The following is a 27,569-nucleotide window of genomic DNA, read 5'->3' on the forward strand; positions in this document are numbered from 1 at the left end:
CACTCTTGGGGCGGGGAGGGGGGAGGACACAAGGTTTGTAGAGGTCAGGAACAGAGGTTGTGATTATTAACCCCGACTTAACCTTGACATATTCCAAATATACAAACCCACAGAGAATCCCCTGGGCCTGCTGCCGCACAACCCCATAAATGCACACGCACCCTGAAATCATGCAGGTTTCCACTCACTGACCTTTCCAAGCCCCTGCCCAGTCATGGCATCCTATACATGCGCATACAGCCAGTAGGCCCTCGCAGCTTTGCATAGGCACTTCCCCTAAGACAAGCACCGTACTAAATAACCCTCTTCTATAGTCAGCGTTTCCCTCGATACCAAGAATTGTGTTCAAATGCTTATGGGAAACCACCAGTCAAATAAGAAGGCGGTGCATGGACCCTGAGCAGAACATGAACTGTCATCAAGCCCTTGTTGGGACTGTTCTATGAGAGGAGGAGACAGAAAGGCCAACATCTGAGCAGCTTTCTGAAAATCATCATTTTTCTCTGCTGTGTCAGTTGTTGTTTCTCTTAGATCATGTACACCTGGTGATGAACACAGCACAGGAGAGAGGCAGACAGAGAGAGAGAGAAAAAGTGGTAAGGAAAATATTTTACTAAATATTGATCATTCTTTCTTTCAATGTGACCAGAACAAGGACATCTATTGTTTGTACTTTTCTTATTTTTTGACCCATTTTATTCATAAAATTCTGTCCCAAAGAGCATGCAGTACTGGCCAGGGACAAGTGCTGCTTTTGCCACTCTTATGGGCTATTTTCTAAGCTGGCAAAAGCGTTTAGAACTGAACTGTTGCTGACACCCGTCTTTGCCCTGCTCACCAAAGGTGAGACATTTATTTTTAGCAAAAAATATTTTCTCCCCCAAAAAACTGCTCAGGCTCTGGGGTAGTGGCACAGGAGCTGCCCCAGAGCTCGGCTGGCACAAAGCAGGGTGTTACTGCAGCCAGTGTCGACAATGGAGGCATTCGTTCATTAGAAGTTTTCTCTTTCCCTTTCCGTTCTTTACCCTCTATATTTGTACATGTCTTTGCTTTGGTTTTCACCCTGGTTTTTTTACTGGATCCATCTCTCTTTTCTCCATGTATGTTTCTAGAACTTTCTTCATATATAGCTATCGAGTTCATTTTATCTTTCTGGTTTTCCTAAGACAGCTCCCACAGTAGTACAATACCTCTCCCTCTTTCCACTCCTTCCTTCACCCGAGGTTTCTGCTGTTCCTCTGCTCCCTTTTCTGTCTCTCCTCAATGTAGCATGAATATCTAACTTTTGATCTGACAGTGTCCACATAGATTCAGAATTAGGTTGGATGGGATTGTGGGTCACTAAGAGATGGCCTGAGAGATTTGGTTATGCGAAACTGTAGGTAGAAAGAAAGAAAGAAAGAAAGAGACGCCATATTGGGTCGGACCAATGGTCCACCTAGACCAGTATCCTGTCTCTGATGGTGACCCGTGCCAGATGCTACAGAGGGAATGAACAGAAGAGGGCAATCATCAAGTGATCTATGGCCTGCCGTCCACTCTCAGCTTCTGCCAACTGGAGGGTTAGGGACACCCAGGGACATGGGAGAAAAGAAAGAAAGAAAGAAAGCAAAAGATGAAGGCATAGTCAGAGAGGGAGGAAGAGTTACACACTCAACCCATGTTGACCAAGATGTCTAGTAAAACCCAGATACACTGGGAGGTCCCAAGATGAGCCCTCTACAAGACCCTGACATTGACTTCCCCCTCACTCATGATGTACACCTGAACTCTTTTCCATACTGCAGTGGGCAGTAAGGGCAGCGTGTGTGTAGTTGTGGGGGGAAGGGGAGCAGTGGTTCTCCCTGTTACCAGCCACCTGTTGTCATCGTCCCCAAACACCCTCCAAGGAGGGGAATTTTATCATCAGACCAAAGTGCAGGACAATGAGATGGCAGCTACCGGCCAGATGTATGTGTGTGTGTATGCGCGCGTGTGTGTGTGTGTGTGCTGTATGTCCGTTGCATATATTTTAAGGCCAGAAGGCACCATTGTGATCATCTAGTCTGACCTCCTGTATTACACAGACCATAGAGGGTCTCAGTGATTCTACAACAAGTCCAATAACTTGTGGTTGAGCTAGTACGAGTCTTTTGGAAAGACACCCAGTCTTCATTTAAAATGCCTAAGTGACGGGAAATTTACCACATCCTTTGATAAATTGTTCCACTGTTAAAAATTGCATTTTATGTCCAGTTTGAATTTTTCTCACTTGAGCTTCCAGCCACTGGGTCTTGTTAAGCCTTTGTCTGCTACAAAGAAGGTAGTTATAGTTTGAGTTCAAGTTGCCTCTTTGATAAGCTAAATAGATTGAGCTCCTTACGTCTCTCACTGTAAGGCAGGTTTTTCAGACCTTGAATAATTTTTTGTTGCTCTTCGCTGCACCCTCTCCAATTTTTCAACATCCTTTTAGAAATATGGACATGAGCACTGGATGCCGTATTCCAGTATCAGTCTCACCGTTGCCGTACACGGAGGTAGAATCACCTCCCTGCTTCTATACATCACTCCCTTCTTTATGCATCCAAAAATCCCATTAGCCCTTTTTGCAACAGCATCACACTGAGAGCTCATGTTCATAAATGCTGAAACCCCAGAAAATGTCAAAAGGAAACCACCTCGGGCACTGACCACAGCTAGTATGTTTCTTAGATCTTTTTGTGAACATCAGTCTCTTTGAAAAAAGAAAAGGAGAACTTGTGGCACATTAGAGACTAACACATTTATCTGAGCATAAGCTTTCATGAGCTACAGCTCACTTCATCGGATGCATGCAGTGGAAAATACAGTGGGGAGATTTATATACACAGAGAACATGAAACAATGGGTGTTACCATACACACTGTAATCAGAGTGATCACTTAAGGTGAGCTATTAGCAGCAGGAGGGCGGGGGGGAAACCTTTTGCAGTGATAATCAAGGTGGGCCATTTCCAGCAGCTGACAAGAACGTCTGAGGAACAGTGAGGGGTGGGGGGTGGGAAAATAAACATGGGGAGCCATGTAGGTAGGAATAGCGGTCAGTAGGTTTCCGGTATAGGGTGGTGTTTATGTGACCATTGCTTATTAGCACCATAGTGTCCAGGAAGTGAATCTCTTGTGTGGACTGGTCCAGGCTGAGGTTGATGGTGGGATGGAAATTGTTGAAATCATGGTGGAATTCCTCAAGGGCTTCTTTTCCATGGGTCCAGATGATGAAGATGTCATCAATGTAGCACAAGTAGAGTAGGGGCATTAGGGGACGAGAGCTGAGGAAGTGTTGTTTTAAGTCAGCCATAAAAATGTTGGCATACTGTGGGGCCATGCGGGTATCCATAGCAGTACTGCTGATTTGAAGGTATACATTGTCCCCAAATGTGAAATAGTTATGGGTGAGGACAAAGTCACAAAGTTCAGCCACCAGGTTTGCCATGACATTATTGGGGATACTGTTCCTGATGGCTTGTAGTCCATCTTTGTGTGGAATGTTGGTGTAGAGGGCTTCTACATCCATAGTGGCCGGGATGGTGTTTTCAGGAAGATCACCGATGGATTGTAGTTTCCTCAGGAAGTCAGTGGTGTCTCGAAGATAGCTGGGAGTGCTGGTAGCGTAGGGCCTGAGGAGGGAGTCTACATAGCCAGACAATCCTGCTGTCAGGGTGCCAATGCCTGAGATGATGGGGCATCCAGGATTTCCAGGTTTATGGATCTTGGGTAGCAGATAGAATGCCCCTGGTCGGGGTTGCAGGGGTGTGCCTGTGCGGATTGTTCTTGTGCTTTTTCAGGGAGTTTCTTGAGCAAATGCTGTAGTTTCTTTTGGTAATGCTCAGTGGTATCAGAGGGTAATGGCTTGTAGAAAGTGATGTTGGAGAGCTGCCGAGTAGCCTCTTGTTCATATTCCGACCTATTCATGATGACGACAGCACCTCCATTGTCAGCGTCTTTGATTATGATGTCAGAGTTGTTTCTGAGGCTGTGGATGGCATTGTGTTGTGCACGGCTGAGGTTATGGAAAAGAAGCCCTTGAGGAATTCCACCATGATTTCAACAATTTCCATCCCACCATCAACCTCAGCCTGGACCAGTCCACACAAGAGATCCACTTCCTGGACACTATGGTGCTAATAAGCGATGGTCACATAAACACCACCCTATACCAGAAACCTACTGACCGCTGTTCCTACCTACATGGCTCCAGCTTTCATCCAGACCACACCACACAATACATTGTCTACAGCCAAGCTCTACGATACAACCGCATTTGCTCCAACCCCCCAGACAGAGACAAACACCTGCAAGATCTCTATCAAGCATTCTTACAACTACAATACCCACCTGCTGAAGTGAAGAAACAGATTGACAGAGTCAGAAGAGTACCCAGAAGTCACCTACTACAGGACAGGCCCAACAAAGAAAATAACAGAACGCCACTAGCCATCACCTTCAGCCCCCAACTAAAACCTCTCCAATGCATCATCAAGGATCTACAACTGATCCTGAAGGACGACCCATCACTCTCACAGATCTTGGGAGACAGGCCAGTCCTTGCTTACAGACAGCCCCCCAACCTGAAGCAAATACACACCAGCAACCACACACCACACAACAGAACCACTAACCCAGGAACCTATCCTTGCAACAAAGCCCTTTGCCAACTGTGTCCACATATCTATTCAGGGGACGCCATCATAGGGCCTAATCACATCAGCCACACTATCAGAAGCTCGTTCACCTGCACATCTACCAATGTGATATATGCCATCATGTGCCAGCAATGCCCCTCTGCCGTGTACATTGGTCAAACTGGACAGTCTCTACGTAAAAGAATAAATAGACACAAATCAGACGTCAAGAATTATAACATTCAAAAACCAGTCAGAGAACACTTCCATCTCTTTGGTCACTCGATTAGAGACCTAAAAGTGGCAATTCTTCAACAAAAATACTTCAAAAACAAACTCCAGCGAGAGACTGCTGAATTGGAATTAATTTTCAAACTGGATACAATTAATTTAGGCTTGAATAGAGGCTGGGAGTGGATGGGTCATTACACAAAGTAAAACTATTTCCCCATGTTTATTCCCCCCCACCCCCACCCCTCACTGTTCCTAAGATGTTCTTGTCAACTGCTGGAAATGGCCCACCTTGATTATCACTACAAAAGGTTTCCGCCGCCCCCCCCCCCGCTGCTAATAGCTCACCTTAAGTGATCACTCTCCTTACAGTGCATATGGTAACACCCATTGTTTCATGTTCTCTGTGTATAGAAATCTCCCCACTGTATTTTCCACTTTATGCATCCGATGAAGTGAGCTGTAGCTCACGAAAGCTTATGCTCAAATAAATTTGTTAGTCTCTAAGGTGCCACAAGTACTCCTTTTCTTTTTGCGAATACAGACTAACACGGCTGCTACTCTGAAACCTATCAGTCTCTTTATTACTGTAGGTATCATAGCTGTCTGTCTAATAATCCATCTGTCTCTACCATGCACTCATTAGTGTGGGAATGGATGGCCGGGTCTGTTGTTGGAGGGTACTTCACAAGGTCAATATCTGATTACTTGCTCTGGCTTCAAATATCTTCAGCTCAGTATTCAAAGTTTGCAAGTGGGCAGGAATGTAAACTGGGGGGAGGGGCAATTGTTTAGGGAGCCAAGGAGGGATAACATTTGGGAGAAAGGACTGAGTCTGAGCCAAGAGAAAGTCACACAGGAGCCGTCCCCAGGCTGAAGTGTCTGTGAACCTGGGGAGCCATGTCCCCAAGGGAAGGGCCAAGACTCCAACACTCAGGACACTGGGGGTTAGAAGCTCTAAAGAACTGACGGGGGGAGCAGAGGTGGGACAGGCTCCTGGCCCCAAGTTGGGTAAAGAGATGGGATTTGGAGGGGCTTCTTCAGCTCAGATTTCATGGACTTTTTATAGCTGCAATTTGATATATATTTTTAAATTGTTTGGAGGGAATTTGGCACTGACCTGAGGGACTTATTTGGCATCCCTTCTGCGTCACCCCAGCCTGCCAAAGGCAGAGAGAGTTCTCCCTGCCAACACATAATGCACAGCACCCCTCAGCAGTATACCTGACCCTCTCCTGTGGGATCCCATCTCTGGCTGAGTGGGAGCTTCAGTCTCCATGGCCCACTCAATCCTGGCCATGAGGACATTCAAGTCAGAGCAGCTCTGTGAGGTAACAACTCATCTCAGTGGTGGAGTGGCAATCAAGAGGCATCGTGGCGGGAGATCAAAGCAGGGTCAGTGCCTGTATCATAGAATCATAGAATATCAGGGTTGGAAGGGACCTCAGGAGGTCATCTAGTCCAACCCCCTGCTCAAAGCAGGACCAATCCCCAATTTTTGCCCCAGATCCCTAAATGGCCCCCTCAAGGATTGAACTCACAACCCTGAGTTTAGCAGGCCAATGCTCAAACCACTGAGCTATCCCTCCCTCCTGTAGCTTGTGTCTGTGTGAGAACTGGGCCCTCTGAGGCCCACAGATAATGGGGGCATGCTGAATGTGCCTGAATCCTGTCTCTCTTTGCTCTCTGGCGCTGTCAGACTCCTTTGTCTTGCTCGGTTTTTTCCTCTTACATTGCCCTTACCCATTGTTACATTCGTACACATTTGTTGCTTTTATGATGGAAAGAAAGTTTCAAAGCAACTATCATTTAATAAAACAGCTTCTTCCTGGCCAGCTCAGCTTAAGGCCTGGTCTACATGAGGAAATTAGGTCAGTATCAGCAAAATCCACACCCCTGAGTAACGCAGTTAATCTGACCTAACCCCCAGTGTAGACAGCGCTAGGTTGATGGGAGAATTCTCCTGTTGACCTAGCTACCACCTCTCAGGAAGGTGGATTTTCTACGCAGGTAGGAGAAGCTCTCCTATTCGCATGGGTCATGTTTTCACTGTAGCACTACAATGGTGCCGCTGCAGCTGTGCTGCTGCAAAGTTTTAAGTGTAGACAAGCCCTTACGTTAGCTTTCTAGATCATTTGAGAGAGATAACAAGAGATTAGTCTGATGAAGGAGCTAAACATTCTGAGCCCCAAATTCAAATCAAACTGAAGTGAAGTTTAGAAATGAGAAGTTGTAGGATGCTTCAGATCCTGTCCTGGGACAAAATAGCCAGGCGTGGGGGAAACCCAGTGCTTGGGGAGGGGCTGGGGGGTGGAAATCTTTCTGCAGAGGACTGGTGGCCTGCGCCATCTCTTAAGAAGCAAGCTGCCTCCAGATCAAAAACACAGCCACAAGCAAGAGCGAGAACAAAACAAGGAAACCGCACAGCCTGAAAGAGAGAAAGAGGAACACACACACACACAGATGTCTTGTTTGCACTTGGGACCTTTTCTAATGATTTCCCACTGTTACGAATGCCAGTGCTAGCTGTGCTGGGAACCCTAGAATGATGGGCCACCATCTGCCATTACCATTTGCAGTGCCATGTCCTCAAACCTTCCTGAGAGCCAGTTTAAGGGACTTGGTGCTGATCTAATCAACAGCTGCTGGAGCAGAGAGCTGTCTACACTGGGGCACCTAAGGTTACTACCCCAGCCAAGGCTGGAGAGAGTGAGAAAAGCTCCCAGACCAGAGCTGGTGGCAAATATGTTTGGTATCTGTTGCCACTTCCCATGGCCTCTTTTCTCCACTGATTGTTTCTCGGCAGCATTTGACCTGCTCTGTGAGCTATGGAAACTAACACAGCCAGATATTCTGAGGGAGGGGAGGAAAAGGAAACTCAGTGCTAGGGGAGGAAGCAGCTTGGCAGCCCCCAGAAACTAACTCCTGCATCTCCAGAGGGTGTATAGCCCAGGCAGGAGCAGACCAAACTCCCTCTGACACAAACACAGCACCTGCCTACTGTGCTTCACGCTGCCCTGATGAGCGCCTGAGGGGATTCCAGTCTCCTGGCCCATTCAATCCATGGTTTCTCTGCTCAGGCTGCCATCAAGTGGCCAGTTAGAGCCAACAGTGATCACAGAATCATAGGATTGGAAGGGATCTTGAGAGGTCATCTACTCCAGTCCCCTAAACTCATGCATTATTGCAGTCACAAACTGTGCTTCTGATACCCCACACTGATTATCAAGAAGCGAAAAAAAGAAATCACACAGCCCCCTTTATTGCATTCCATTTCTTTGGTTCCCAGCCAGCACCTACGTCCAGTAAGGTGAGGAGTTATTTAAAAAACTCGGCTCACTATACAAAATGTTCGTCTGAACCCCAAAGGGCCAGACACATTGCCAGATCAATATTAGGTTGGATCTTACCCAAAATACCACGCTGCCAGCCAACCCTTTAGCATCTAAAACTAAACATTTATTATAAAGAAAAAAGAAAGAACAAGAAGAGAGTTTTTAAATGGTAAAGCAATCAAATACATACAGAGACTATCAAAGTCCATATATCAGGATCTTAGCAATATTGGTGAGTTTGCTGGCTTAAAAGTTCCTCTGAAACACATCCACAGCTTGGATGGGTCATTCAGTCCTTTGTTCAGACCTTCAGTTTGTAGAAAGTCACTCCAGAGGTAAGAAGCAGGAATGAAGACAAAATGGAGATGATGCAGCGGCCTTTTATAGTCTTTTGCCATGTCGCTTGTACTTCCCGTGTCCCAAATACAAGCTTCACAGCATATGGCATGAAAGCCTTAGAGTTCTCTGTCCACAAGCATACCACATGCCTTGATGACTCATAAAGTGTCTTCCTTGGCTCCTTTCAATGGGTTAATTGTACAGTTGATAGCCCTTGATGGGCCATCAAACAGGCTAGGCCATGCTGATGCCAATCTGTCTGGGGGGTAACTTCAGTAGTAGATTAGGGCAAACAGGCCTGGTCTACACGTAAAACTTAGGTTGATCTAGCTACGTTGCTGAAGGCTGTGAAAAGTTTTACACCCTGTACAGTGTAGTTAGGTTGCCCAAACCTCCGACACAGGTAGGACGACAGAAGAAGTATTCTGTGAACCTAGCTACCACCTCTTGGAGAGGTGGATGTACTACAGTGACAGAAAACCTCCTTCTGTCGCTGTAGTAGGTGTCTACACTACTGTGGCGTAGCTGCAGATGTGCTGCTGTAGTGCTTAGTGTAGACACTGCAGCGATGGGAGGAGTTCTCCAGTCACTGCAGTAAATCCACCTCCCCAAGAGGCAATACTTGGATTGATGAAAGAATTCTTCTGTCAACCTAGTGCTGTCTACACAGAGATTTAGGCTATGTCTGTACTTGCAGAGTTTTTGCGCTGTCAGTTTCAACGTTACAGTGAACCATTGAAAGAAAAGCGCTGGTTTGTGTACTCACGTACATCCACAGGCATCAGTGAGTGTTTATATTTGCAGCACTTCCATCGTGGATGAGAGCAGCGCACTGAGTGCATCTAGCCCTCAGCAAAGCTTTCTCCATTTTGACAATGGGTCTTGTGGGAAGGGGGGTTGAGGGTTTGATCGTGGGGCATCCTGGGTCCCTGCACAGCCTCCTCTCACCAAACACTGATCAGTTCCAGTAGTTCAGCTTTGCTCCAAGCAGGGGCTCCTTTGCTCTGTGGAGCAGGCATTGTCACCTGGCCAGATGATAAGTGAACATCTCCACAGCCCAACACTGTGGCACTTAATTTCAGAAAGGGGAACTATGCAAAAATGAGGAGGTTAGTTAAACAGAAATTAAAAGGTACAGTGACAAGAGTGAAATCCCTGCAAGCTCCATGGACACTTTTCAAAGACACCATAATAGAGGCTCAACTTACATGTATACCCCAAATTAAAAAACACAGTAAAAGAACTAAAAAAGAGCCACCGTGGCTTAACAACCATGTAAAAGAAGCAGTGAGAGATAAAAAGGCATCTTTTAAAAAGTGGAAGTCAAATCCTAGTGAGGTAAATAGAAAGCAGCATTAAACATTGCCAAATTAAATGTAAAAATGTAGTAAGAAAAGCCAAAAAGGAGTTTGAAGAACAGCTAGCCAAAAACTCAAAAGGTAATAACAAAATGTTTTTTAAGTACATCAGAAGCAGGAAGCCTGCTAAACAACCAGTGGGGCCCCTGGATGATCGAGATAGAAAAGGAGCACTTAAAGACGATAAAGTCATCACAGAGAAACTAAATGAATTCTTTGCTTCAGTCTTCACGGCTGAGCATGTTACAGAGATTCCCAAACCTGAGCCGTCTTCTGTAGGTGACAAATCTGAGCAATTGTCACAGATTGAAGTGTAACTAGAGGAGGTTTTGGAATTAATTGAGAAACTTAACAGTAACAAGTCACCAGGATCAGATGGCATTCACCCAAGAGTTCTGAAAGAACTCAAATGTGAAATTGCGGAACTATTAACTATGGTTTGTAACCAGCTACTGTACCAAGTGATTGGAAAATAGCTAATGTAACACCAATATTTAAGAAGGGCTCTAGAGGTGATCCTGGGAATTACAGACCGGTAAGTCTAACGTCAGTACTGGGCAAATTAGTTGAAACAATAGTAACGAATAAAATTGTCAGACACATAGAAGAACATAAATTGTTGTGCAAAAGTCAACATGGTTTCTGTAAAGGGAGATCATGTCTTACTAATCTATTAGAGTTCTTTGAGGGGGTCAACAAACGTGTGGACAAGGGGCATCCAGTGGACATAGTGTACTTAGATTTTCAGAAAGCCTTTGACAAGCTCCCTCACCAAAGGCTCTTATGTAAATTAAGTTGTCATGGGATAAGAGGGAAGATCCTTTCATGGATTGAGAACTGGTTAAAAGACAGGGAACAAAGGGTAGGAATCAATGGTAAATTTTCAGAACGGAGAGGGGTAACTAGTGGTGTTCCCCAAGGGTCAGTCCTAGGACCAATCCTATTCAACTTATTCATAAATGATCTGGAGAAAGCGGTAAACCGTGAGGTGGCAAAGTTTGCAGATGATACTAAACTGATCAAGATAGTTAAGACCAAAGCAGACTGTGAAGAACTTCAAAAAGATCTCACAAAACTAAGTGATTGGGCAACAAAATGGCAAATGAAATTTGATGTGGATAAATGTAAAATAATGCACAGTGGAAAAAATAGCCCCAACTATACGTACAATATGATGGGGGCTAATTTAGCTACAACTAAGCAGGAGAAAGATCTTGGAGTCATTGTGGATAGTTCTCTGAAGATGTCCACGCAGAGTGCAGCAGCAGTCAAAAAAAGCAAACGGGATGTTAGGAATCGTTAAAAAAGGGATAGAGAATAAGACGGAGAATATCTCATTGCCCTTATATAAATCCATGGTACGCCCACATCTTGAATACTGTGTACAGATGTGGTCCCCTCATTTCAAAAAAGATATACTGGCATTAGAAAAGGTTCAGAAAAGGGCAACTAAAATGATGAGGGGTTTGGAACGGGTCCCATATGAGGAGAGATTAAAGAGGCTAGGACTTTTCAGCTTGGAAAAGAGGAGACTAAGGGGGATATGATAGAGGTATATAAAATCATGAGTGGTGTGGAGAAAGTGAATAAGGAAAAGTTATTTACTTGTTCCCATAATATAAGAACTAGGAGTCACCAAATGAAATTAATGGGTAGCAGGTTTAAAACAAATAAAAGGAAGCTCTTCTTCACTCAACGCACATCAACCTGTGGAACTCCTTGCCTGAGGAGGTTGTGAAGGCTAGGACTATAACAGGGTTTAAAAGAGAACTGGATAAATTCATGGAGGTTAACTCCATTAATGGCTATTAGCCAGGATGGGTAAGGAATGGTGTCCCTAGCCTCAGTTTGTCAGAGGGTGGAGATGGATGGCAGGAGAGAGATCACTTGATCATCACCTGTTAGGTTCACTCCCTCTGAGGCACCTGGCATTGGCCACTGTTGGTAGACAGGATACTGGGCTGGATGGACTTTTGGTCTGACCTAGTATGGCCATTCTTATGTTCTTATGCTTCCCTTTTCACCATGGGAATTCCCCCTTGTTTATTTCTTGTATCTAGCTCTGATTGCTTTCTTGCAAAGCGATTTTTATTTTCACTAGCACAGACTGCTGGTGTGACTGTTGCACCTCCTGTTCTGGACATCAATTGTTATTTTCTGGAAAGTCCCTTCTTTTGAGTTCCAGCTATTAGATGATCTCTCGTATGGTCTGCCTTATTGATACCAAAGTCGCAATGCTCTGCTAGGTCAGATGGGGCCCTTATAAAAAAAAGTCCACACTTTCTCCAGGCCTCCACACCTTCTGATATAAGATTGCCCCTATCTGTGTATGACACACCTTTTGGAATTAATGCTCAGCTTATTTTCTTTGAATAATGTAAATTGCTATTCTCACACTCTTCCTCTGTGGAAGCAAATGATTTCCAAGTATTTTCAGCTTCACTCCGCAGTGCATCAATTAATGAGCTGACCTGTGGTGCCCCATTCTCTGTGAAGTGCTCCTTCTACGCGGGCTACTTCATGTACTTAGCAAACTAAAAGTTTTTGAGGCAGGCTGAACTTTAGCATTTATTTTTCCTCTTATATATGTTGATTCAAAAGCAGACTGCTTTCGATGCCACTGCATGTGCCAGTGGTAAAGAATCACAGAAAAAGTTGCTTTCATGTAACACTGAACAAGGAACTTTATCTGAGTAAAGAAAGTAGTATTACCTCGAAGGCCCAGTCTGCACTAGAAAATTAAGTTGGCATAACTACATCATTCAGGGGTATAAAAAATCCACACCCCTGAGTGGCGTAGTTAAGCTGACCTAAGTCCTTGAGTAGACAGTGGTAGGTCAACAGAAGAATTACCTACGCTGACAGGAGGACACCTCCCATTGGGGTATGCAGTGTCTACACTGAAGTACTAAAGTGGTGCAGCTGTGCCGCTGTCAGTGCTGGGTTTACAATGGTGCCATGCTCAGAAGGGGCCCAGACCTACTCTGCTTGCACTGTACCCTGAGACCTGCCAGCCACTCCTCACCCCGCTCACCACTTGCTCCTCTCGGCCTGCCCGCTAGCCAGCCGAGGGCTCCTCTTCACCCCCTGGCCCCACCTGCCAGCTTCTCTCCACCTCCTGGCCGGACCCCAGTGCACCTCCGGCTCTGGGCAGTCTCTGTTTCTCACCACCTGTGGGGCCCCACCTGTCTCCCCGGAGGCCAGTCTCAGGCAGGTGGTGGAGGTGTGGGGGGCTTGGCTGGGCCCCTCCAGGCAAGTCAGTCCTGAGGGAGCCTGGCCTGGCTGATTGCACCACTCCCGAGGAGCCAGAGCGATTCCCCACCCCGGGACCAGCCCGGCTCAGCCTAGCAAACACAGTTGCCTCCCAGAGGGCCGGTGAGTGCGGACAGGAGGAGGACGTGGGGGAGTGAGACTCTGGGGTGCCTGGGTGGGAGTGCTAGGCTGTGACAGGTGGGGAAGATCTTTGTGTGTTGGGGCACTAGGAAGTGGGGGTTCTGTGTGGGGTGCTGGGCAGTTGTGTTAGGGCTGTGGGCAGAGGGGCGCAGGGCAAGGGTGGTGGTGTGCATTTGTGGCAGGGTCTGGGGGGGATGCTGGCCATAGCGGGTCCGGGGGGTGTTGGACAGGATGTCGGGGGTGGGTGTTGGGCGGGGTGGGGGAGGGGGATGTGTGGTGCAGTCTGGGATCACCCCTGAGGGGAAGGGGCATACTGGCTGCATAGGGCCGGGTGGGCCACTGTGTGTCTGGCAACTGCTGGTTTGTAAATAGTGCCCTTGCACTGGGCTGGGTGAAGCGGGGCTGCCCCTGCCATGTCATGCCCCTGGCTGGCCCCTTGCTCCGAAGACCGCCCCCCGGCCCTGTGCCATGCTCCATTGCCTCCATGGGAGCCCACAAATATGTTTGGCGCCTGGCCCATAAAAGGTTAATCCAGCCCTGGCCACTGTAGCTTTTTAAGAGCAGAGACACCCTAAAGCTAATCTGTCCTCCGGTGTCTGTCTCTCTCCTACCTGCACTACAGGGCTTCTACCTAGGACCTTCCCCACCCCTCCTGCTACAGATATAAAGAAGCAGAAAACATACTAGCTGCATAAGGAAGCCTGATCTCTATCCGAGACAGGAGAGCTCCTGGGACTTAACAGTGTCGCCAATTTTCATGACTTTATCATGAGTCTCATGATAGTCGGTGTTTGTCTGAAAGCTCCAGCTCCTGGAGTAAGTTTCTAGCCCTCATGGCTGGAGAGAAACGCTTGACAATGGGAGCCATAAAGGCCCACGAACCAGAAAACAAATAAAAAGGAACCAACATTTAGTATTTTTAAAAATCTCATGATCTTTAATCCAATCTTTAACCAAGGGGTTACAGTGGACGAGAAGCTGGATATGAGTCAACAGTGTGCCCTTGTTGCCAAGAAGGCCAATGGCATTTTCGGATGTATAAGTAGGGGCATAGCGAGCAGATCGAGGGACGTGATCGTTCCCCTCTATTCGACATTGGTGAGGCCTCATCTGGAGTACTGTGTCCAGTTTTGCGCCCCACACTACAAGAAGGATGTGGAAAAATTGGAAAGCGTCCAGCGGAGGGCAACAAAAATGATTAGGGGACTGGAGCACATGACTTATGAGGAGAGGCTGAGGGAACTGGGATTGTTTAGTCTGCGGAAGAGAAGAATGAGGGAGGATTTGATAGCTGCTTTCAACTACCTGAAAGGGGGTTCCAAAGAGGATGGATCTAGACTGTTCTCAGTGTAGCAGATGACAGAACAAGGAGTAATGGTCTCAAGTTGCAGTGGGGGAGGTTTAGGTTGGATATTAGGAAAAACTTTTTCACTAGGAGGGTGGTGAAACACTGGAATGTGTTACCTAGGGAGGTGGTGGAATCTCCTTCCTTAGAAGTTTTTAAGGTCAGGCTTGACAAAGCCCTGGCTGGGATGATTTAGTTGGGGATTGGTCCTGCTTTGAGCAGGGGGTTGGACCAGATGACCGCCTGAGGTCCCTTCCAACCCTGATAATCTATGATATTCTATGATATTCTGTGAATCTCATGATTTTTGCAATGCTTGGGATTGGCAATAGTGGGACTGTAATGCCACTTCCCCACCCCAACCCCAGGCAGCCAAGCTTCCTGCCCTGAGGAGGAAATTCAGCAGAGCTTAAATTTAGAAACAGGAACAACTCAAATTACCTGCCACCCCTTTACATTCTGTCCCCAGAGCTCCTCTTCCTGCTCTGTATCCGGCCCTAACCACGACCACTGCAGTGCGCTAAAGGGGTTACAGATATCCTGCTTCGTGGAACTGAGGAAGCTAGAAGAGAAGGAAATGGTGAGGGGGCATGAAAGGAGCCAGAGGGAGGGTAGGGAGAGGTCTGATACCAGAGCATGGTGGCCCCAACATCATCTCTGAAGCCACCTGAGGTATGGGGTTTGTGTTAGGGAAACACAGGGGACTTTGCTCTCTGGCCCTGTCTGTTCTTCCCAAGTCCTGCTTCCCCGCACTGTCCTGTGGTTACATGGGTGACTTTGTTCTCCAGCCCCATCCCTCCTGTTTCCTGCAAACCTGCACCATCCCAGGAATACCCAAGGGGGACTTTGCTCTCTTAGCCATGTCTGTCCCTCCTTTCTCCTGTAACTTGCAACCCCCACATTCCATGGCTGCAAAATCACAAAACACAAGGGCTGCAGGTGAGAAAGATAGATCCAGAGAATGAGGAAGGATGGTAGCAGAGGAAGCAGGGCCAAGAAGAGGGGACCCCCCCCCCCACGCAGTGTATACCTGAACCTGTCCCTCCTCCTAGCTCTGCTGCCCCTGTACCATTCCTCCTCTTTCTCGGGATCCATCTATATCACCTGTGGTCCTTTCTGTATTTTGTGATTCTGCAGCCATGGAGTGTGCCTTACATAGAGTCCACTCCTGGCTCCAGAGCTTGTACGTTCATTTATATAAATAAGGGCCAGATTCTCTGGCCCACAAAGTTCATTTTGCACTGTGTAAAGCAGTGCATGGTGAACTTACAGAGTCCCACAGGGCAATTTTCCCTACACCCAGAGAATCTCTGCCAATGGAAAGCTGATGGAGGCAGTGAAGATGGGGGAGGGGCCATTTTGGTGACAGACTGATGCATGTTGAGAGTGTGAGAGGAAATGGTAGAGCCAGCAGTAGAAGTTAGAGTAACTGCTGCAAGGCAGCCAAGGATCAGGGAACCACAACCGGTTCCAATGGCCACTTCCCTGCACTACGTTCAAGCACAGGGGAGAATAGGACCCTACATATTTTTCTAGCTCTTACACTCAGGGTAGGTCTGCAGCAGATATGCTACTGCAGCACAGCTACAGAGCAATAGCTGCCTCGCTGTAGTGCAGACATTTACTACGTCGATGTAGTTCTTCCACAGGTGTAGTTAATCCACCTCTCGAAGGCCAGGCCTAAACTACAGACCTATGTAGGTGTAACTGTGTCACTCACAGGTGTGGAAAATACACACCCCTGGGCGATGTAATTATACCAATCTTAACTCCTGGCGTAGACAGCACTATGTTGACGGGAGAGCTTCTCCTGCCAACATAGCTACCGCTTCTCGGGGAGGAGTTTTAACTATGCCGATAGGAGAGCTCTCTTCTGTCGGCATAGAAGTGTCTTCACTTAAGTGCTACAGCAGTGTTTTAAGTGTAGACCTGCCCTGAGAGACAGTAGCTAGAATTCTTCCATCAACATAGCAGTGTCCACACTGGGTCTTAGGTCATCTTAATTACATCGCCCAGGGTGTGAAATTTATCAGCTTTTTATTCAGACCTTAGACCTTTGGGTTTTGTTTCCATGATTTTCAGATTTCAGTTAACAGCTGTTTAATTCGAATGCTATAAACACTTGGGAGAAAAACGCTTTTTACTACTATTTCTACACCTCCCCTTCTTCCCTGCTCCACATTTCTGAGAATCCTAACAAGTCCTCCAGGGAACACCAGGCTTGATAGTCATGAGATTTCTAAGGTAAAAAACAAAAACAAACTAACTAACCAGAAAACCCTTTAAAAAGAGCTTTCCAAGCTGTCTGTATCCATCACAAAAAAGCAATTAAGGCCAGATTTTTGCTCTGCCTTTGCAGGCCGTCTAGCCTCCCCTCGGCCCATTCAAGCTCAGAGTTTCCCCTGTCTTCTCAGAAAGGAAGGGAAAGAGGAGATGCAGCCCCTACCTGGGGCAAAGGCCTCAACTGCCACCTGGGTGCAGGAACCCCATAGTGCCTTTCCAAGTGCAGAAAGGCCAAACCACTGCTGTGCTACTGAAAATCCTCCAGCACCCCCGACTCCCACAACTTTGACAGAAAGCAGCTTCATGTGATAATACAGAAACCTGCAGCCCCAGGAGAACTGGAAATCTAGGGACAGTGTAAAATACACTGAATTCGGTATCAAACTCCAGGGAGAACACACTGGCTGGATTCTTCATTGTCATATTGAATTCACCTGTCTCAGTGATAGAATTTCCACCTAGCTGTGCTGGAGCACAGCAGACACCAGGGACATTGACCAAGTATGTAGGCCCAGCCATGGAGCCACAAGACTTGGAAAATAAACCACTATTAATAGTTCATTTGGGTTTTTCTGCATTAGGATCCCTTTACCTGGACGATATTTCCAGCTCACAGTTCACGGAGGGAAGGAACAATCCAAGAGGATGAACCCATTCAGAGTCATGGCATACAGCATCCTTGCTGTCTTCTCTGTGATGCAGCTCGGTGAGTCCCTGGCTGGGCAGGGTGTGGTGCAGCAGCTTGGGTATTTTTAGGCTCTTTACGATCTCCTGGTTTCCTGCTTCAAACGAAACAAGTTTTGCCCTTTTTTTAAACGGCTGCCATATCCGATTACTGACAGTGGGACTGAATCCACAAGCCTAAAATGGCCTTATTAGGTAAAAGTGAAGCCACCACTATGCAGCTACATGTGATAATACAGAAACCTGCAGCCCCAGGAGAACTGGAAATCTAGGGACAGTGTAAAATACACTGAATTTGATATCAATACCAGGGAGAACACACTGGCTGGATCAGCACACCAAAAAAGATTGCCCCTCTTAGGGTGTGTCTTCCCTGCACAGGTAACTTAGATGATCAGCACCCATGTCTGAGCACCTGGGTTAGCGTAGCCCGGGTGTGAGCAGCCATACTTCAAAACCATAACCTGTATGACTGTGACCTCACTGCCACGGCATTCACCCGTGGGTGTCTCTAGGACTCCTGGGGGCACATCCCCGGGTTCTTTATGCTGCAGTAAACTGAGCTGCTTCATAATTCTTTCCCAGTGAATTGTGGGAGGACACGGGGTGAGGGGAGGAGGGCATGGGAGGATTGTGGAAAGGCACTGGAGGCCGATAAATACTTGAGTGATTTGGAGGATTGGGCCAAAAGAAATCTGATGAGTTTCAACAAGGACAAGTGCAGAGTCCTGCACTTAGGACAGAAGAATCCCATGCCCTGCTACAGGCTGGGGACCGACTTGCTAAGCAGCAGTTCTGCAGAGAACCTGGGGATTACAGCGGACGAGAAGCTGGATCTGAGTCAACAGTGTGCCCTTGTTGCCAAGAAGGCTAACAGCATATTGGACATTAATAGGAGCATTGCCAGCAAATCGAGGGATAGTGCCCTCACCAGTGCCTCTATTCGGCACTGGTGAGGCCACATCTGGAGTATAGCATCCAGCTTTGGGCCCCCCACTACAGAAAGGATGTGGACAAATTGGAGAGAGTCCAGCAGAGGACAACGAAAATGATTAGAAGGAGTCCGGTGGCACCTTAAAGACTACCTCCTTGTTGTTTTTGTGGATACAGACAACCATGGCTACCCCCTGATACTTGAAAATGATTAGGGGGCTGGAGCACATGACTTATGAGGAGAGGCTGAGGGAACTGGCCTTATTTAGTCTGCAGAAGAGAAGAGTGAGGGGGGATTTAATAGTAGCCTTCAATTACCTGAAGGGGGGTTCCAAAGGGAATGGAGCTAGGCTGTTCTCAGTGGTGGCAGATGACAGAACAAGGAGCAAATGGTCTCAAGTTGCAGTGGGGGAGGTCTAAGTTGGATATTAGGAAAAACTATTTTACTAGGAGGGTGGTGAAGCACTGGAATGGGTTACCTAGGGAGGTGATAGAATCTCCATCCTTAGAAGTTTTTAAAGCCAAGCTTGACAAAGCCCTGGCTGGGATGATTTAGTTGGGGTTGGTCCTGCTTTGAGCAGGGGGCTGGACTAGATGACCTCCTGAGGTCCCTTCCAACCCTAACCGACTATGATTCTATGATTCTTTATGTGGACCAACTACTAGAGGGTGGTGTGACACCCACTTTGCCAGTGAACTACCCAGATAATCTGTAGCTAGCTCTGGGAGGGGAGTGTGGTCTAGTGTTTACTGACAGGCTGGCCGGACACGTAAGTATGACAGATTTTTTTATTATTATTATTATTATTACTATTATTTAAAGAAAGGCAGTTTTGCAGGATGGTTGAAATTTGGGTCTCCTATGTTAGAGGCCTGGGTTCTACTCTCAGTTCTGCTAGAAATTACCTTATCTATAAAATGAGTGGGATAATAGTTGCCTCTCCCATAGTGTAGAGGTATGAGGCCTTGGTGTCCCCTAGACTGCAGAGTATTTTTGTACGAAGGGTCTGTCTGTTCGGGGTACAGGCTGTGGGCTGGCTCAAGGAGGTAGGACAGAATCCTAAATATAGGAGTGTCCTGCAAAATTTTAGATGAGTGGAAACCTACATAGTCAGCGATCAGCTCTCTGCCATCAAGAGTAGGAGACGCAAGGGGGCTCTGCCCCCAAGGAGCCAAACAGGAGACCTTTGGCACTTTTTTGTGTATGTTTCAGTTTGAATATTGAACCTGAAATGACAACATACAAATTGGGGCTGGGCAACTTCCCTATAAAGATCAGAATGCAGGTGCAAACCAGTGTGGTTTATTATTTAAAAAAAAATCATAATTTTTGAGCCAATCTCATGATTTGCAGGGGAGGAGGATCTGAGTTGGGAGTTTTGAATGCATGGTGTTGGCCGCGCTGAAACAGGGAGACGTTGCACTGACTGAAGTGATAAGATGTCATGATAGTGGGGTAGGGGTGCCAAGACCAGTCCTGGTCCTGTGGGTCAGGGCTCCCAATAACCTGCAAATCTGTGGAACTGTTTGTAAGGGACCTGACCTTTGGGCACTATCACATCAAATACAGCACTGATCCCAACCACTCACCACAGAGTGCAGGAGGGAAAATCCTGTCCCCTGCACCACCCCACCCCAGTCCCTGTGGTGGTGGTGGGGGTACTTGCTGCCAGTCCGATGTCTCCTACAGAGGGATTTGTTGTGACAGACTCAGTTTTGCCAGTTGTTGTGATTTGATTGGAGCTCTTGCCATACGTGATGTTTTTCTTAAAGCCCCAGCTGCAGGAATGGAGAATGATTGCATAAGACTCTCAGCTTTCAATTAGAAAAAAGAAGATTTTGCCCCTCCAGTTTACAGAGAAAAGTGTGAAAACCTGACCCGAGTGTGGTCTGAAAACGCCAAACAGAAAACACCGGTTTATTTTTTAAATCTCATGATTTTTATTCTCATGATATTTTTGGTGGCCTGACTCATGATTTTTGAAGGCCATGCTGCAGCCTTCTGGAGGCACGAGCCCAGGGAGAAGCGTGTGTGTGTAAAACAGAACAGAATCTCTGTCAGCTAGGGAAAGAGAGAGAAGGCAATGTAGGGAGGGTGTGCAGGAATGGGAAAGAATGGGGCTGAAAGAAGAGAGAGCCACAGGGGAGAGAAATGAAGGGAGGAAATCCAAGGGAGGGGAGAATGGAAAGTAAGGTCAGCAGGAGTGGGAGGAAAGGTAAGAGAGAAAGACAAAGACAGAGATGGCTGTAACTCCAGGATGGGACACAAAGTGTCAGAGACAGAAATAGATACAAACACAAGCATACTAGGATTTAGGCAACACCCACTTAGGCTTCCAGCTCCCCAGCCATCACCTCTCTTGGACAAAGACCCACGTTCCTCTCCCTCCTGACTAGGGTATTTCCAGGCTGCACAGTTCCCTACCTACACTGTGAATTCCCTAGTAAGGACTGCCGACAAGACTAATGTCTGCACTGTGCTTTCTCTCCAGAGGTTATGAACCCGGTAATTGCCAGCAGTTAGAAGTTACCACACAGGTCTTTCTAAGCCAATACATTTATTCCTAAGGCAAAAGCAATACAGAGAAAGCATGCTAAAAACAAAAAAAGTATTTAGCAGTGATCATCCCACCTCTAACAAGGGCTCTGGTAGGAGTCTATCCTTCAAACCTCACACAGGGTTTTCCCTCTGGTTCCAAGTTCATAAGTGTCCCAGAGTCAGACCCAGAACAACCATGAATAGGTCAGTCTCTTCTTTATACACCTTGGGCCTTTCATCTTGAGATTCCAGGGGCAGATGATCAGCAGACAATTGTCCCTTCCTCAGGGCACAGCTTCATAAGGCTGGGTTTTCACATTCACCTCCCCCTGGAGAGTCCCCAGACAAACCACTTGACACTGTTTGTCCCCAAAAGTCCATTCTTGTCTGGCACATTGTTCAATACAGTCCTTTGAAGTTCATAACAGTTCCCAGGGTTCACATCACAGCTCCCCCCTAGAGAGGTTACATACAATCCCATCCCACAATAATACATAACCTTTGCATTTAATTCAATGTATTAACTTAATCCAGATATACGTACACTTAATTCAGTAAGGTTTTTATGGATATTGCAGGAAAATGCCCCATCTGTCACCATTTGTTAGATAGATAGATAGATAGATAGATAGATAGATAGATAGATAGATAAGATTAGATTAGATTTTATGGAAGAGAGTTGAGGTGGTTGGAATGAGGAGACTAGAGATTTCAGGAAGACTGCAAGAGGAAAAAGAGCAATAAAAATGGGGGAGACTCCCAGGGAAGAGTGTGGGGGATTAGCAGGTTTGGGGTCCATTTTGATGGAGAGGGGGTATTACTTTTGCCACTGTAATGACTGTTCCTTCCCCCCATTATTTTGGGGGGGTCTCTTTCAGGTCTGATCCCCACTATGGCTGAGGGAGAGACAACAGTGTTTGGTGCTGTTGGGGAACAGGTGATCCTGCCCTGTATTGGAAAATCCCCAAATGAAGGGGTGACCTGGAAATACAATGACCTAGTTGTGATCCAGTATCAGAAGCAGCTCTTGAGAGGTAGAACTCCAAATTCACCACTCCCTTGTCCCTCAGACAGGGCTATGGAATCCCGTCTCTCCTAGGGAGCAGCTTTCACCCACTGCCTTCTTACTCTCCCCAAAGGCAGAACTCCGTTTTTCAATCGATCTGAATTAAATAAGCAGGAGATGTCCAAGGGGAACTTCTCCCTGATACTGTCACAGCTGAGGCACTCTGATGCTGGCAAGTACGTCTGTGGAGTTGGTTCCAGAACTTTCATGGTCCAGCTGCAAGTGTTTGAAGGTGAGTGATCTGGGACAATGAGATAAGAGTGCAAGGAGCTTTGAGACAACACTTTGCTGAGGTCCCTGTCCTTTGTCCATCTCCTCTGGCCTGAGCTATCGCAAATCCCTTTCCTCCAGCTGAGCCCCACCTCCTCAGATTGCCCTTCTGCTGAGATCGCCATGCTCACCTTCAGTCCCAGCATCTCCCCTTGAGGAAGCTGGGAGACAACAGGACTCACTGGACGGGCTCTCTCTCTTCACAGTTACAGGTTCTCCAAGTGGCTACCTCCTGCAGCGTAAAAAACTCATGCTGACCATACAAGGTCCCTCAAGTGCCAACGTCACCTGGTATGACAACCGCAAGGACAAAGTGACAGCCACTCAGTCAAGAGAACTGAAGAATGGTGGACACAGTCTGCAGATACACAACCTCCGGGCTGAGGACAGTGGAACCTGGACGTGCCACATCGCATCCCTGTCTGCTAAGCTGGACATACCCTATAAGGTGCTGGTGATAGGTAAGAGAAGCATGGATCTGAGTTTCAGAACTTTGCAGACGCCTAGAAAATGCAGAAGACGGTGGATAAATCTAAACAGATCCCATCTCCTCCTCACACACAGCCCCAGGGAAAGGTCACAGTCCATTTCCTGGGTTCCTAGTTCCCAGTGTCCTGAGCAATGCAGCACCAGGGCCTTCCTCTCAGGATCCCCAGGCTCACAGACCCCTAAGCACTGAAGGTTGGCTCCTGAGCTCCTGTTCCTTGGCTCAGTCTCACCCTGTTCCCCCTTGTTCTCCTAAACAGTCCTCCTCCCCCAGAGGTTTGTGCATCTCAGACTCATGCAGATGATTCTCATTTCCTTGTTCCAGTTGTAGCTTTGCTTGACTGGATGGATTTAGCTCTTTGAATCTCTCCCAAGAACCCAACCCTTCTGGTGTCCTGAACTGTTGTGGCTCTTCTCTGAGCTCCTCCAGAACTGAGCACAATAACCCAAATGGGGGTCTCCCTAGGACTAGACAGAGGGATGGACTATCTCCTCCCTGCTCCATGGTGAGGTTGCAAAATTGATTATGAGACTATTGCTCCCCACACTTCCATATGTTCTCCTCTGAATTCAGGTTTTCATCATTTGAACCAGGAGACGCTCTACAAAGCTGTTAATTCCACCGTGTCCTTCTCCTACTCTCTGAGCACTGACCTGCAGAAGATAAGAAAGCTGGAGTACATCACGGGAGGCTTGGAGTGGAAATCAATGGCAAACAACAAGTACCAGGAGAAGTTTAACTTCAGTGCCACCTCTAAAGAGCCGCCCTTGTTTAAGCAAATAGCCAACATGCAGTTTACATGGAAACTCATCAATCATCTGGAAGTGAAACTGCCCAAAGTCCAGTTCAAGGATGCTGGATGGTATCAGTGCCAGCTCACAGTCAGCCGTGGCCGTGTGGAGAAGGCCATCCACCTAGTGGTGATGACAGGTGAGAGGAAGTTGTGGCCCCTATGGACAGTACAGAGGAAATGGGGCAGGAGTATGGGAGGTGCCCCCCAAAAAGGTGCCTACCATCTGGAGACCCTGAGACTCTCTCGGACCCTATGGAAAGATTGTTCCCATCCCTTCCTTTGCATGTCCCCCTCTTGTTCTCTTTGCAGTCTCTGCTGACCCTGTTGAGCCGCTCTCCAAATGGGCTAACGTGACCCTGCTCTGCAAGCTCTCGGTTCCTGTCCCACATAATGCCCAGCTGTTCTGGGAGCATGTGAATGGGACTGAGAAGGAATTAAATATGTTGGGATACAATGAGGTGATGGTGAAGACCAAGACTGTGGGGCTGTGGAGATGCAGCCTTAACGTGGAGAACAACGTGATGACCAGCATTGACTACACTGTGGGTAGGGAGACCACCACTACTTCCTCCATTCAAAGTCCCATGCTGTCTCTCTCTGTGTCTCTCTCTACATCTATCTCTCCCATTCACTCACTTCTCTCTCCACAGTGAAGGCTGCTGAACGGAATAGCTGTGTGTGGAGCTGGGCAGGGGTTGGAGCTGGCATAGTGCTGCTTCTCCTTGCAAGCCTATGTACTTACATCTATATTGCCCAGCAGCAGAGAAGGGTGAGTCCCCAAGTCCCAGCAGACAGCAAAGGAGAAAAGTCTCTTCATGGCACTCTCTGAGGATTCCCCCCTGTCAGAGGAGCAAGTGGGAGGGAACTAGGCACCACCACCCCTGGGGTAGGGGCTCTTAAAATAGCCATATCCCAGATAAATCTCTGAGGAGCAAGGCTGTCATAAATATAAAGGGAAGGGTAAACACCTTTAAAATCCCTCCTGGCCAGAGGAAAAACCCTTTCACCTGTAAAGGGTTAAGAAGCTAGGATAACCTCGCTGGCACCTGACCAAAATGACCAATGAGAAGACAAGATACTTTCAAAAGCTGGGGGGAGGGAGAAACAAAGCCTCTCTCTCTGGCTGTTTGATGCTTTTGCCGAGGACAGAACAGGAATGGAGTCTTAGAACTTAATAAGTAATCTAGCTAGATACGCGTTAGATTCTGATTCCTTTAAATGGCTGAGAAAATAAGCTGTGCTAAATGGAATGTAGATTCCTGTTTTTGTGTCTTTTTGTAACTTAAGGTTTTGCCTAGAGGGATTCTCTATGTTTTGAATCTGATTACCCTGTAAGGTATTTACCATCCTGATTTTACGGAGGTGATTCTTTTAAGAATCTGATTGCTTTTTTTCATTGTTCTTAAGATCCAAGGGTTTGGGTCTGTGTTCACCTACGCAAATTGGTGAGGATTTTTATCAAACCTTCCCCAGGAAGGGGGGTGTAAGATTTGGGAGGATTTGGGGAGGAAAGACGTTTCCAAACAGGCTCTTTCCAAATTATATCCCTGTTAGACGTTTGGTGGTGGCAGTGAAAGTCCAAGGGCAAAGGGTAAAATAGTTTGTACCTTGGGGAAGTTTTAACCTAAGCTGGCAAAAGTAAGCTTAGGAGGTTTTCATGCAGGTCTCCACATCTGTACCCTGGAGTTCAAAGTGAGGAAGGAACCTTGACAAAGGCAAATAAAATCTGTACAGTCAGGGCAGGCAGAGGGTTTGAAACCACTGGCCACTTTGGAGGGAAGAACTTTAAATACAGAAATGAGGGTTCATGCCACACTGCTTTCTCTCCTGGCAGCAACGGGCTGAAAAGATGGCACGAGCCAGGCGAGATTTGTTTGAAAGGAGAACTTGTCAGTGTCAACGGTAAGTACAAATCCAGGCCCCTCTGTTAGGGAGAGACGCTGGCCTCAGGAGAGTGGGGCTAACTGCTAACTCAGGGATGGGGGAATAGGACATGGGGCCTTTCTCTTCAGGCTGCGCCTAGACTGTACTTCCCTCAGTTGCAATTAACTCATGTTAGTTATCTCAGTTGTGGTAAACACAAATCAGTGCATCCTCACAATATTCACACTCATGTTTAGTGGCTTTACAGTTACACCCCAAATCTACACTAGCACTGCACTGGCTTGTGTTAGCAGCAATTTCTTCTGGGCATTCATCCCAGAATTCCTAGTGTTGCTCCAAACTGTAGTGTGTTATGAGTGATTGCTAATAGCCGTCTGGGAGGCCTCACAGGTGCCAGAGGGATTGTGGGAGAAGAAGACAAATTCCCAGAATCCCTATAACAGTGTCCAAGTAAACCAACACATGCTGCTTCGCTTGCTGACTGCTTTCATGAGAACAAGGGCTTCTCACTGAGTGGAGAGCTGGCATTTCCTAAGATTTGATGATTATATGCTCTGAGGCAGCAGAAGCAGCTGTGCAGAGACAGTGGCAGCTGTTCAGTCATTACTAGCAGAGAGCCATGTAGTGGCAATCTTAGCTAGAAGAGAAGCCCCGCATGCACCAGTGAGTGGTGTAGGGTCTCTGGGCAAAGCACTCAGTGCCCACAAGCTATTTTGGGCAAAAACCAAAAGCACAGAGTGGTGAGGGCTGCATCATTGTTCTCCAATCCTGGGATGACCAGCAGTGGCCGTAGAACTTCAGTTCAAGGAAGGCCATGTTTCTGAAAGCCCAGGGAAATGCCTCCTTATGCACAATGACTGCTCTGTGAGGAAGATGATTGCTATTATGGTTGCACCTTTCACATTTGCAAAAGCAGCAGTGAGCTTTCTAGGCCTGCCTCGATTGCCAAGACTGAACTGCTTGCTTCAGTCTTTAGGTGGCCAGAAACTAGACCTCATGAACCCCATAATAGGAAAACTGTTGCCAACAGCATAAGAGATGCCCTGTGCTGTCATATGCTGGATTTATATGCGGAGTACACTAGTGAACTCTAAGGATTTTATTTGCCTTCTTATCACTTGTCATTAAACGTTACTAAGTTCCTAGCAAATGTTATTTTGGGTGGGGAGTGAGGGCTGAGTGGAAGAGACATAGTGGTGATGATGTGCTGGGTGACCGGAACATAGCTCTGCTTTCATGTAAGTGCAGGTAGCATAGTTAGTTATGATTCAAAAATAGCCCTTATTAGAAATAGACAAAACAGTACAACTACATCTGAAAACAGAACAAGCTGTGCAAAACGTGAAGCAATACAGTCACTCTTTAACTCCCCTAAAGAGCTCAGTGCAGCCACATTGGACATAAAGTGCATTAAGTCTCACAAATGCCTAATCAACTTTGTATAAATATTGCACTTCCCCCCCAGCTACGTAAAGTCCTTCTGTGTTCTATGCCTTCCAGTCTGGCCAGAGGTCAGGAGACTGGCAGGCTCAGTGGGGTCACTGCATAGAGTAGGGGGCATTTCACCTCTACAATACCAGAGCTCATGCTGTTTAATTTCTTTCTCTTGCAGTCAGCTGAAGAATGACTATTCTGATGCTTGAGACAGAAGGGTGAATGAAGTCTCTGCCAGTGATAAGCCATCTTGCAGCCCACTTTGCTTGCTTGGATCCAACCCACCTTTCCTTCCTCCAGTGCAATGCTTTGTTCTTTCATCTTTCTCCCAGCCCATTGCCAGGAAGGGATCTTATCAGGGTGTGGATGCAATACAGTGAGCAGGACAAGCACCCATCCCAGGGTGATGGCTCAGCCCCAGCTCCATCAGGGAAAGTACTGAATGTAAAGTATATATGGATGTATTTTGCGCATATGCTTGATTTGACCTCCTGGATTTTATCTCAGATGTTTCCTGTGCCTGCTCCAAATGCAATAAATCACTTTAGAGTTTTCA

At 47.0% G+C, this 27,569-nt stretch overlaps 1 protein-coding gene across 1 annotated transcript; it reads left to right on the forward strand.

The window, feature by feature from the left end:
• The first annotated feature begins 315 nt into the window (after positions 1-315).
• CD4 (CD4 molecule) lies at positions 316-27,569 on the forward strand. Its single transcript, XM_007069647.4, has 10 exons — positions 316-596; positions 17,505-17,629; positions 21,958-22,113; positions 22,219-22,377; positions 22,622-22,876; positions 23,476-23,832; positions 24,005-24,241; positions 24,346-24,464; positions 25,530-25,597; positions 27,192-27,569. Exons 2-10 carry the CDS (start codon positions 17,569-17,571, stop codon positions 27,220-27,222), a joined length of 1,443 nt encoding a protein of 480 aa, XP_007069709.3. The 5' UTR covers positions 316-596; positions 17,505-17,568; the 3' UTR covers positions 27,223-27,569.

Source organism: Chelonia mydas, chromosome 1 (genome assembly GCF_015237465.2).
Source record: "Chelonia mydas isolate rCheMyd1 chromosome 1, rCheMyd1.pri.v2, whole genome shotgun sequence".
Lineage (NCBI taxonomy): Eukaryota > Metazoa > Chordata > Testudines > Cheloniidae > Chelonia > Chelonia mydas.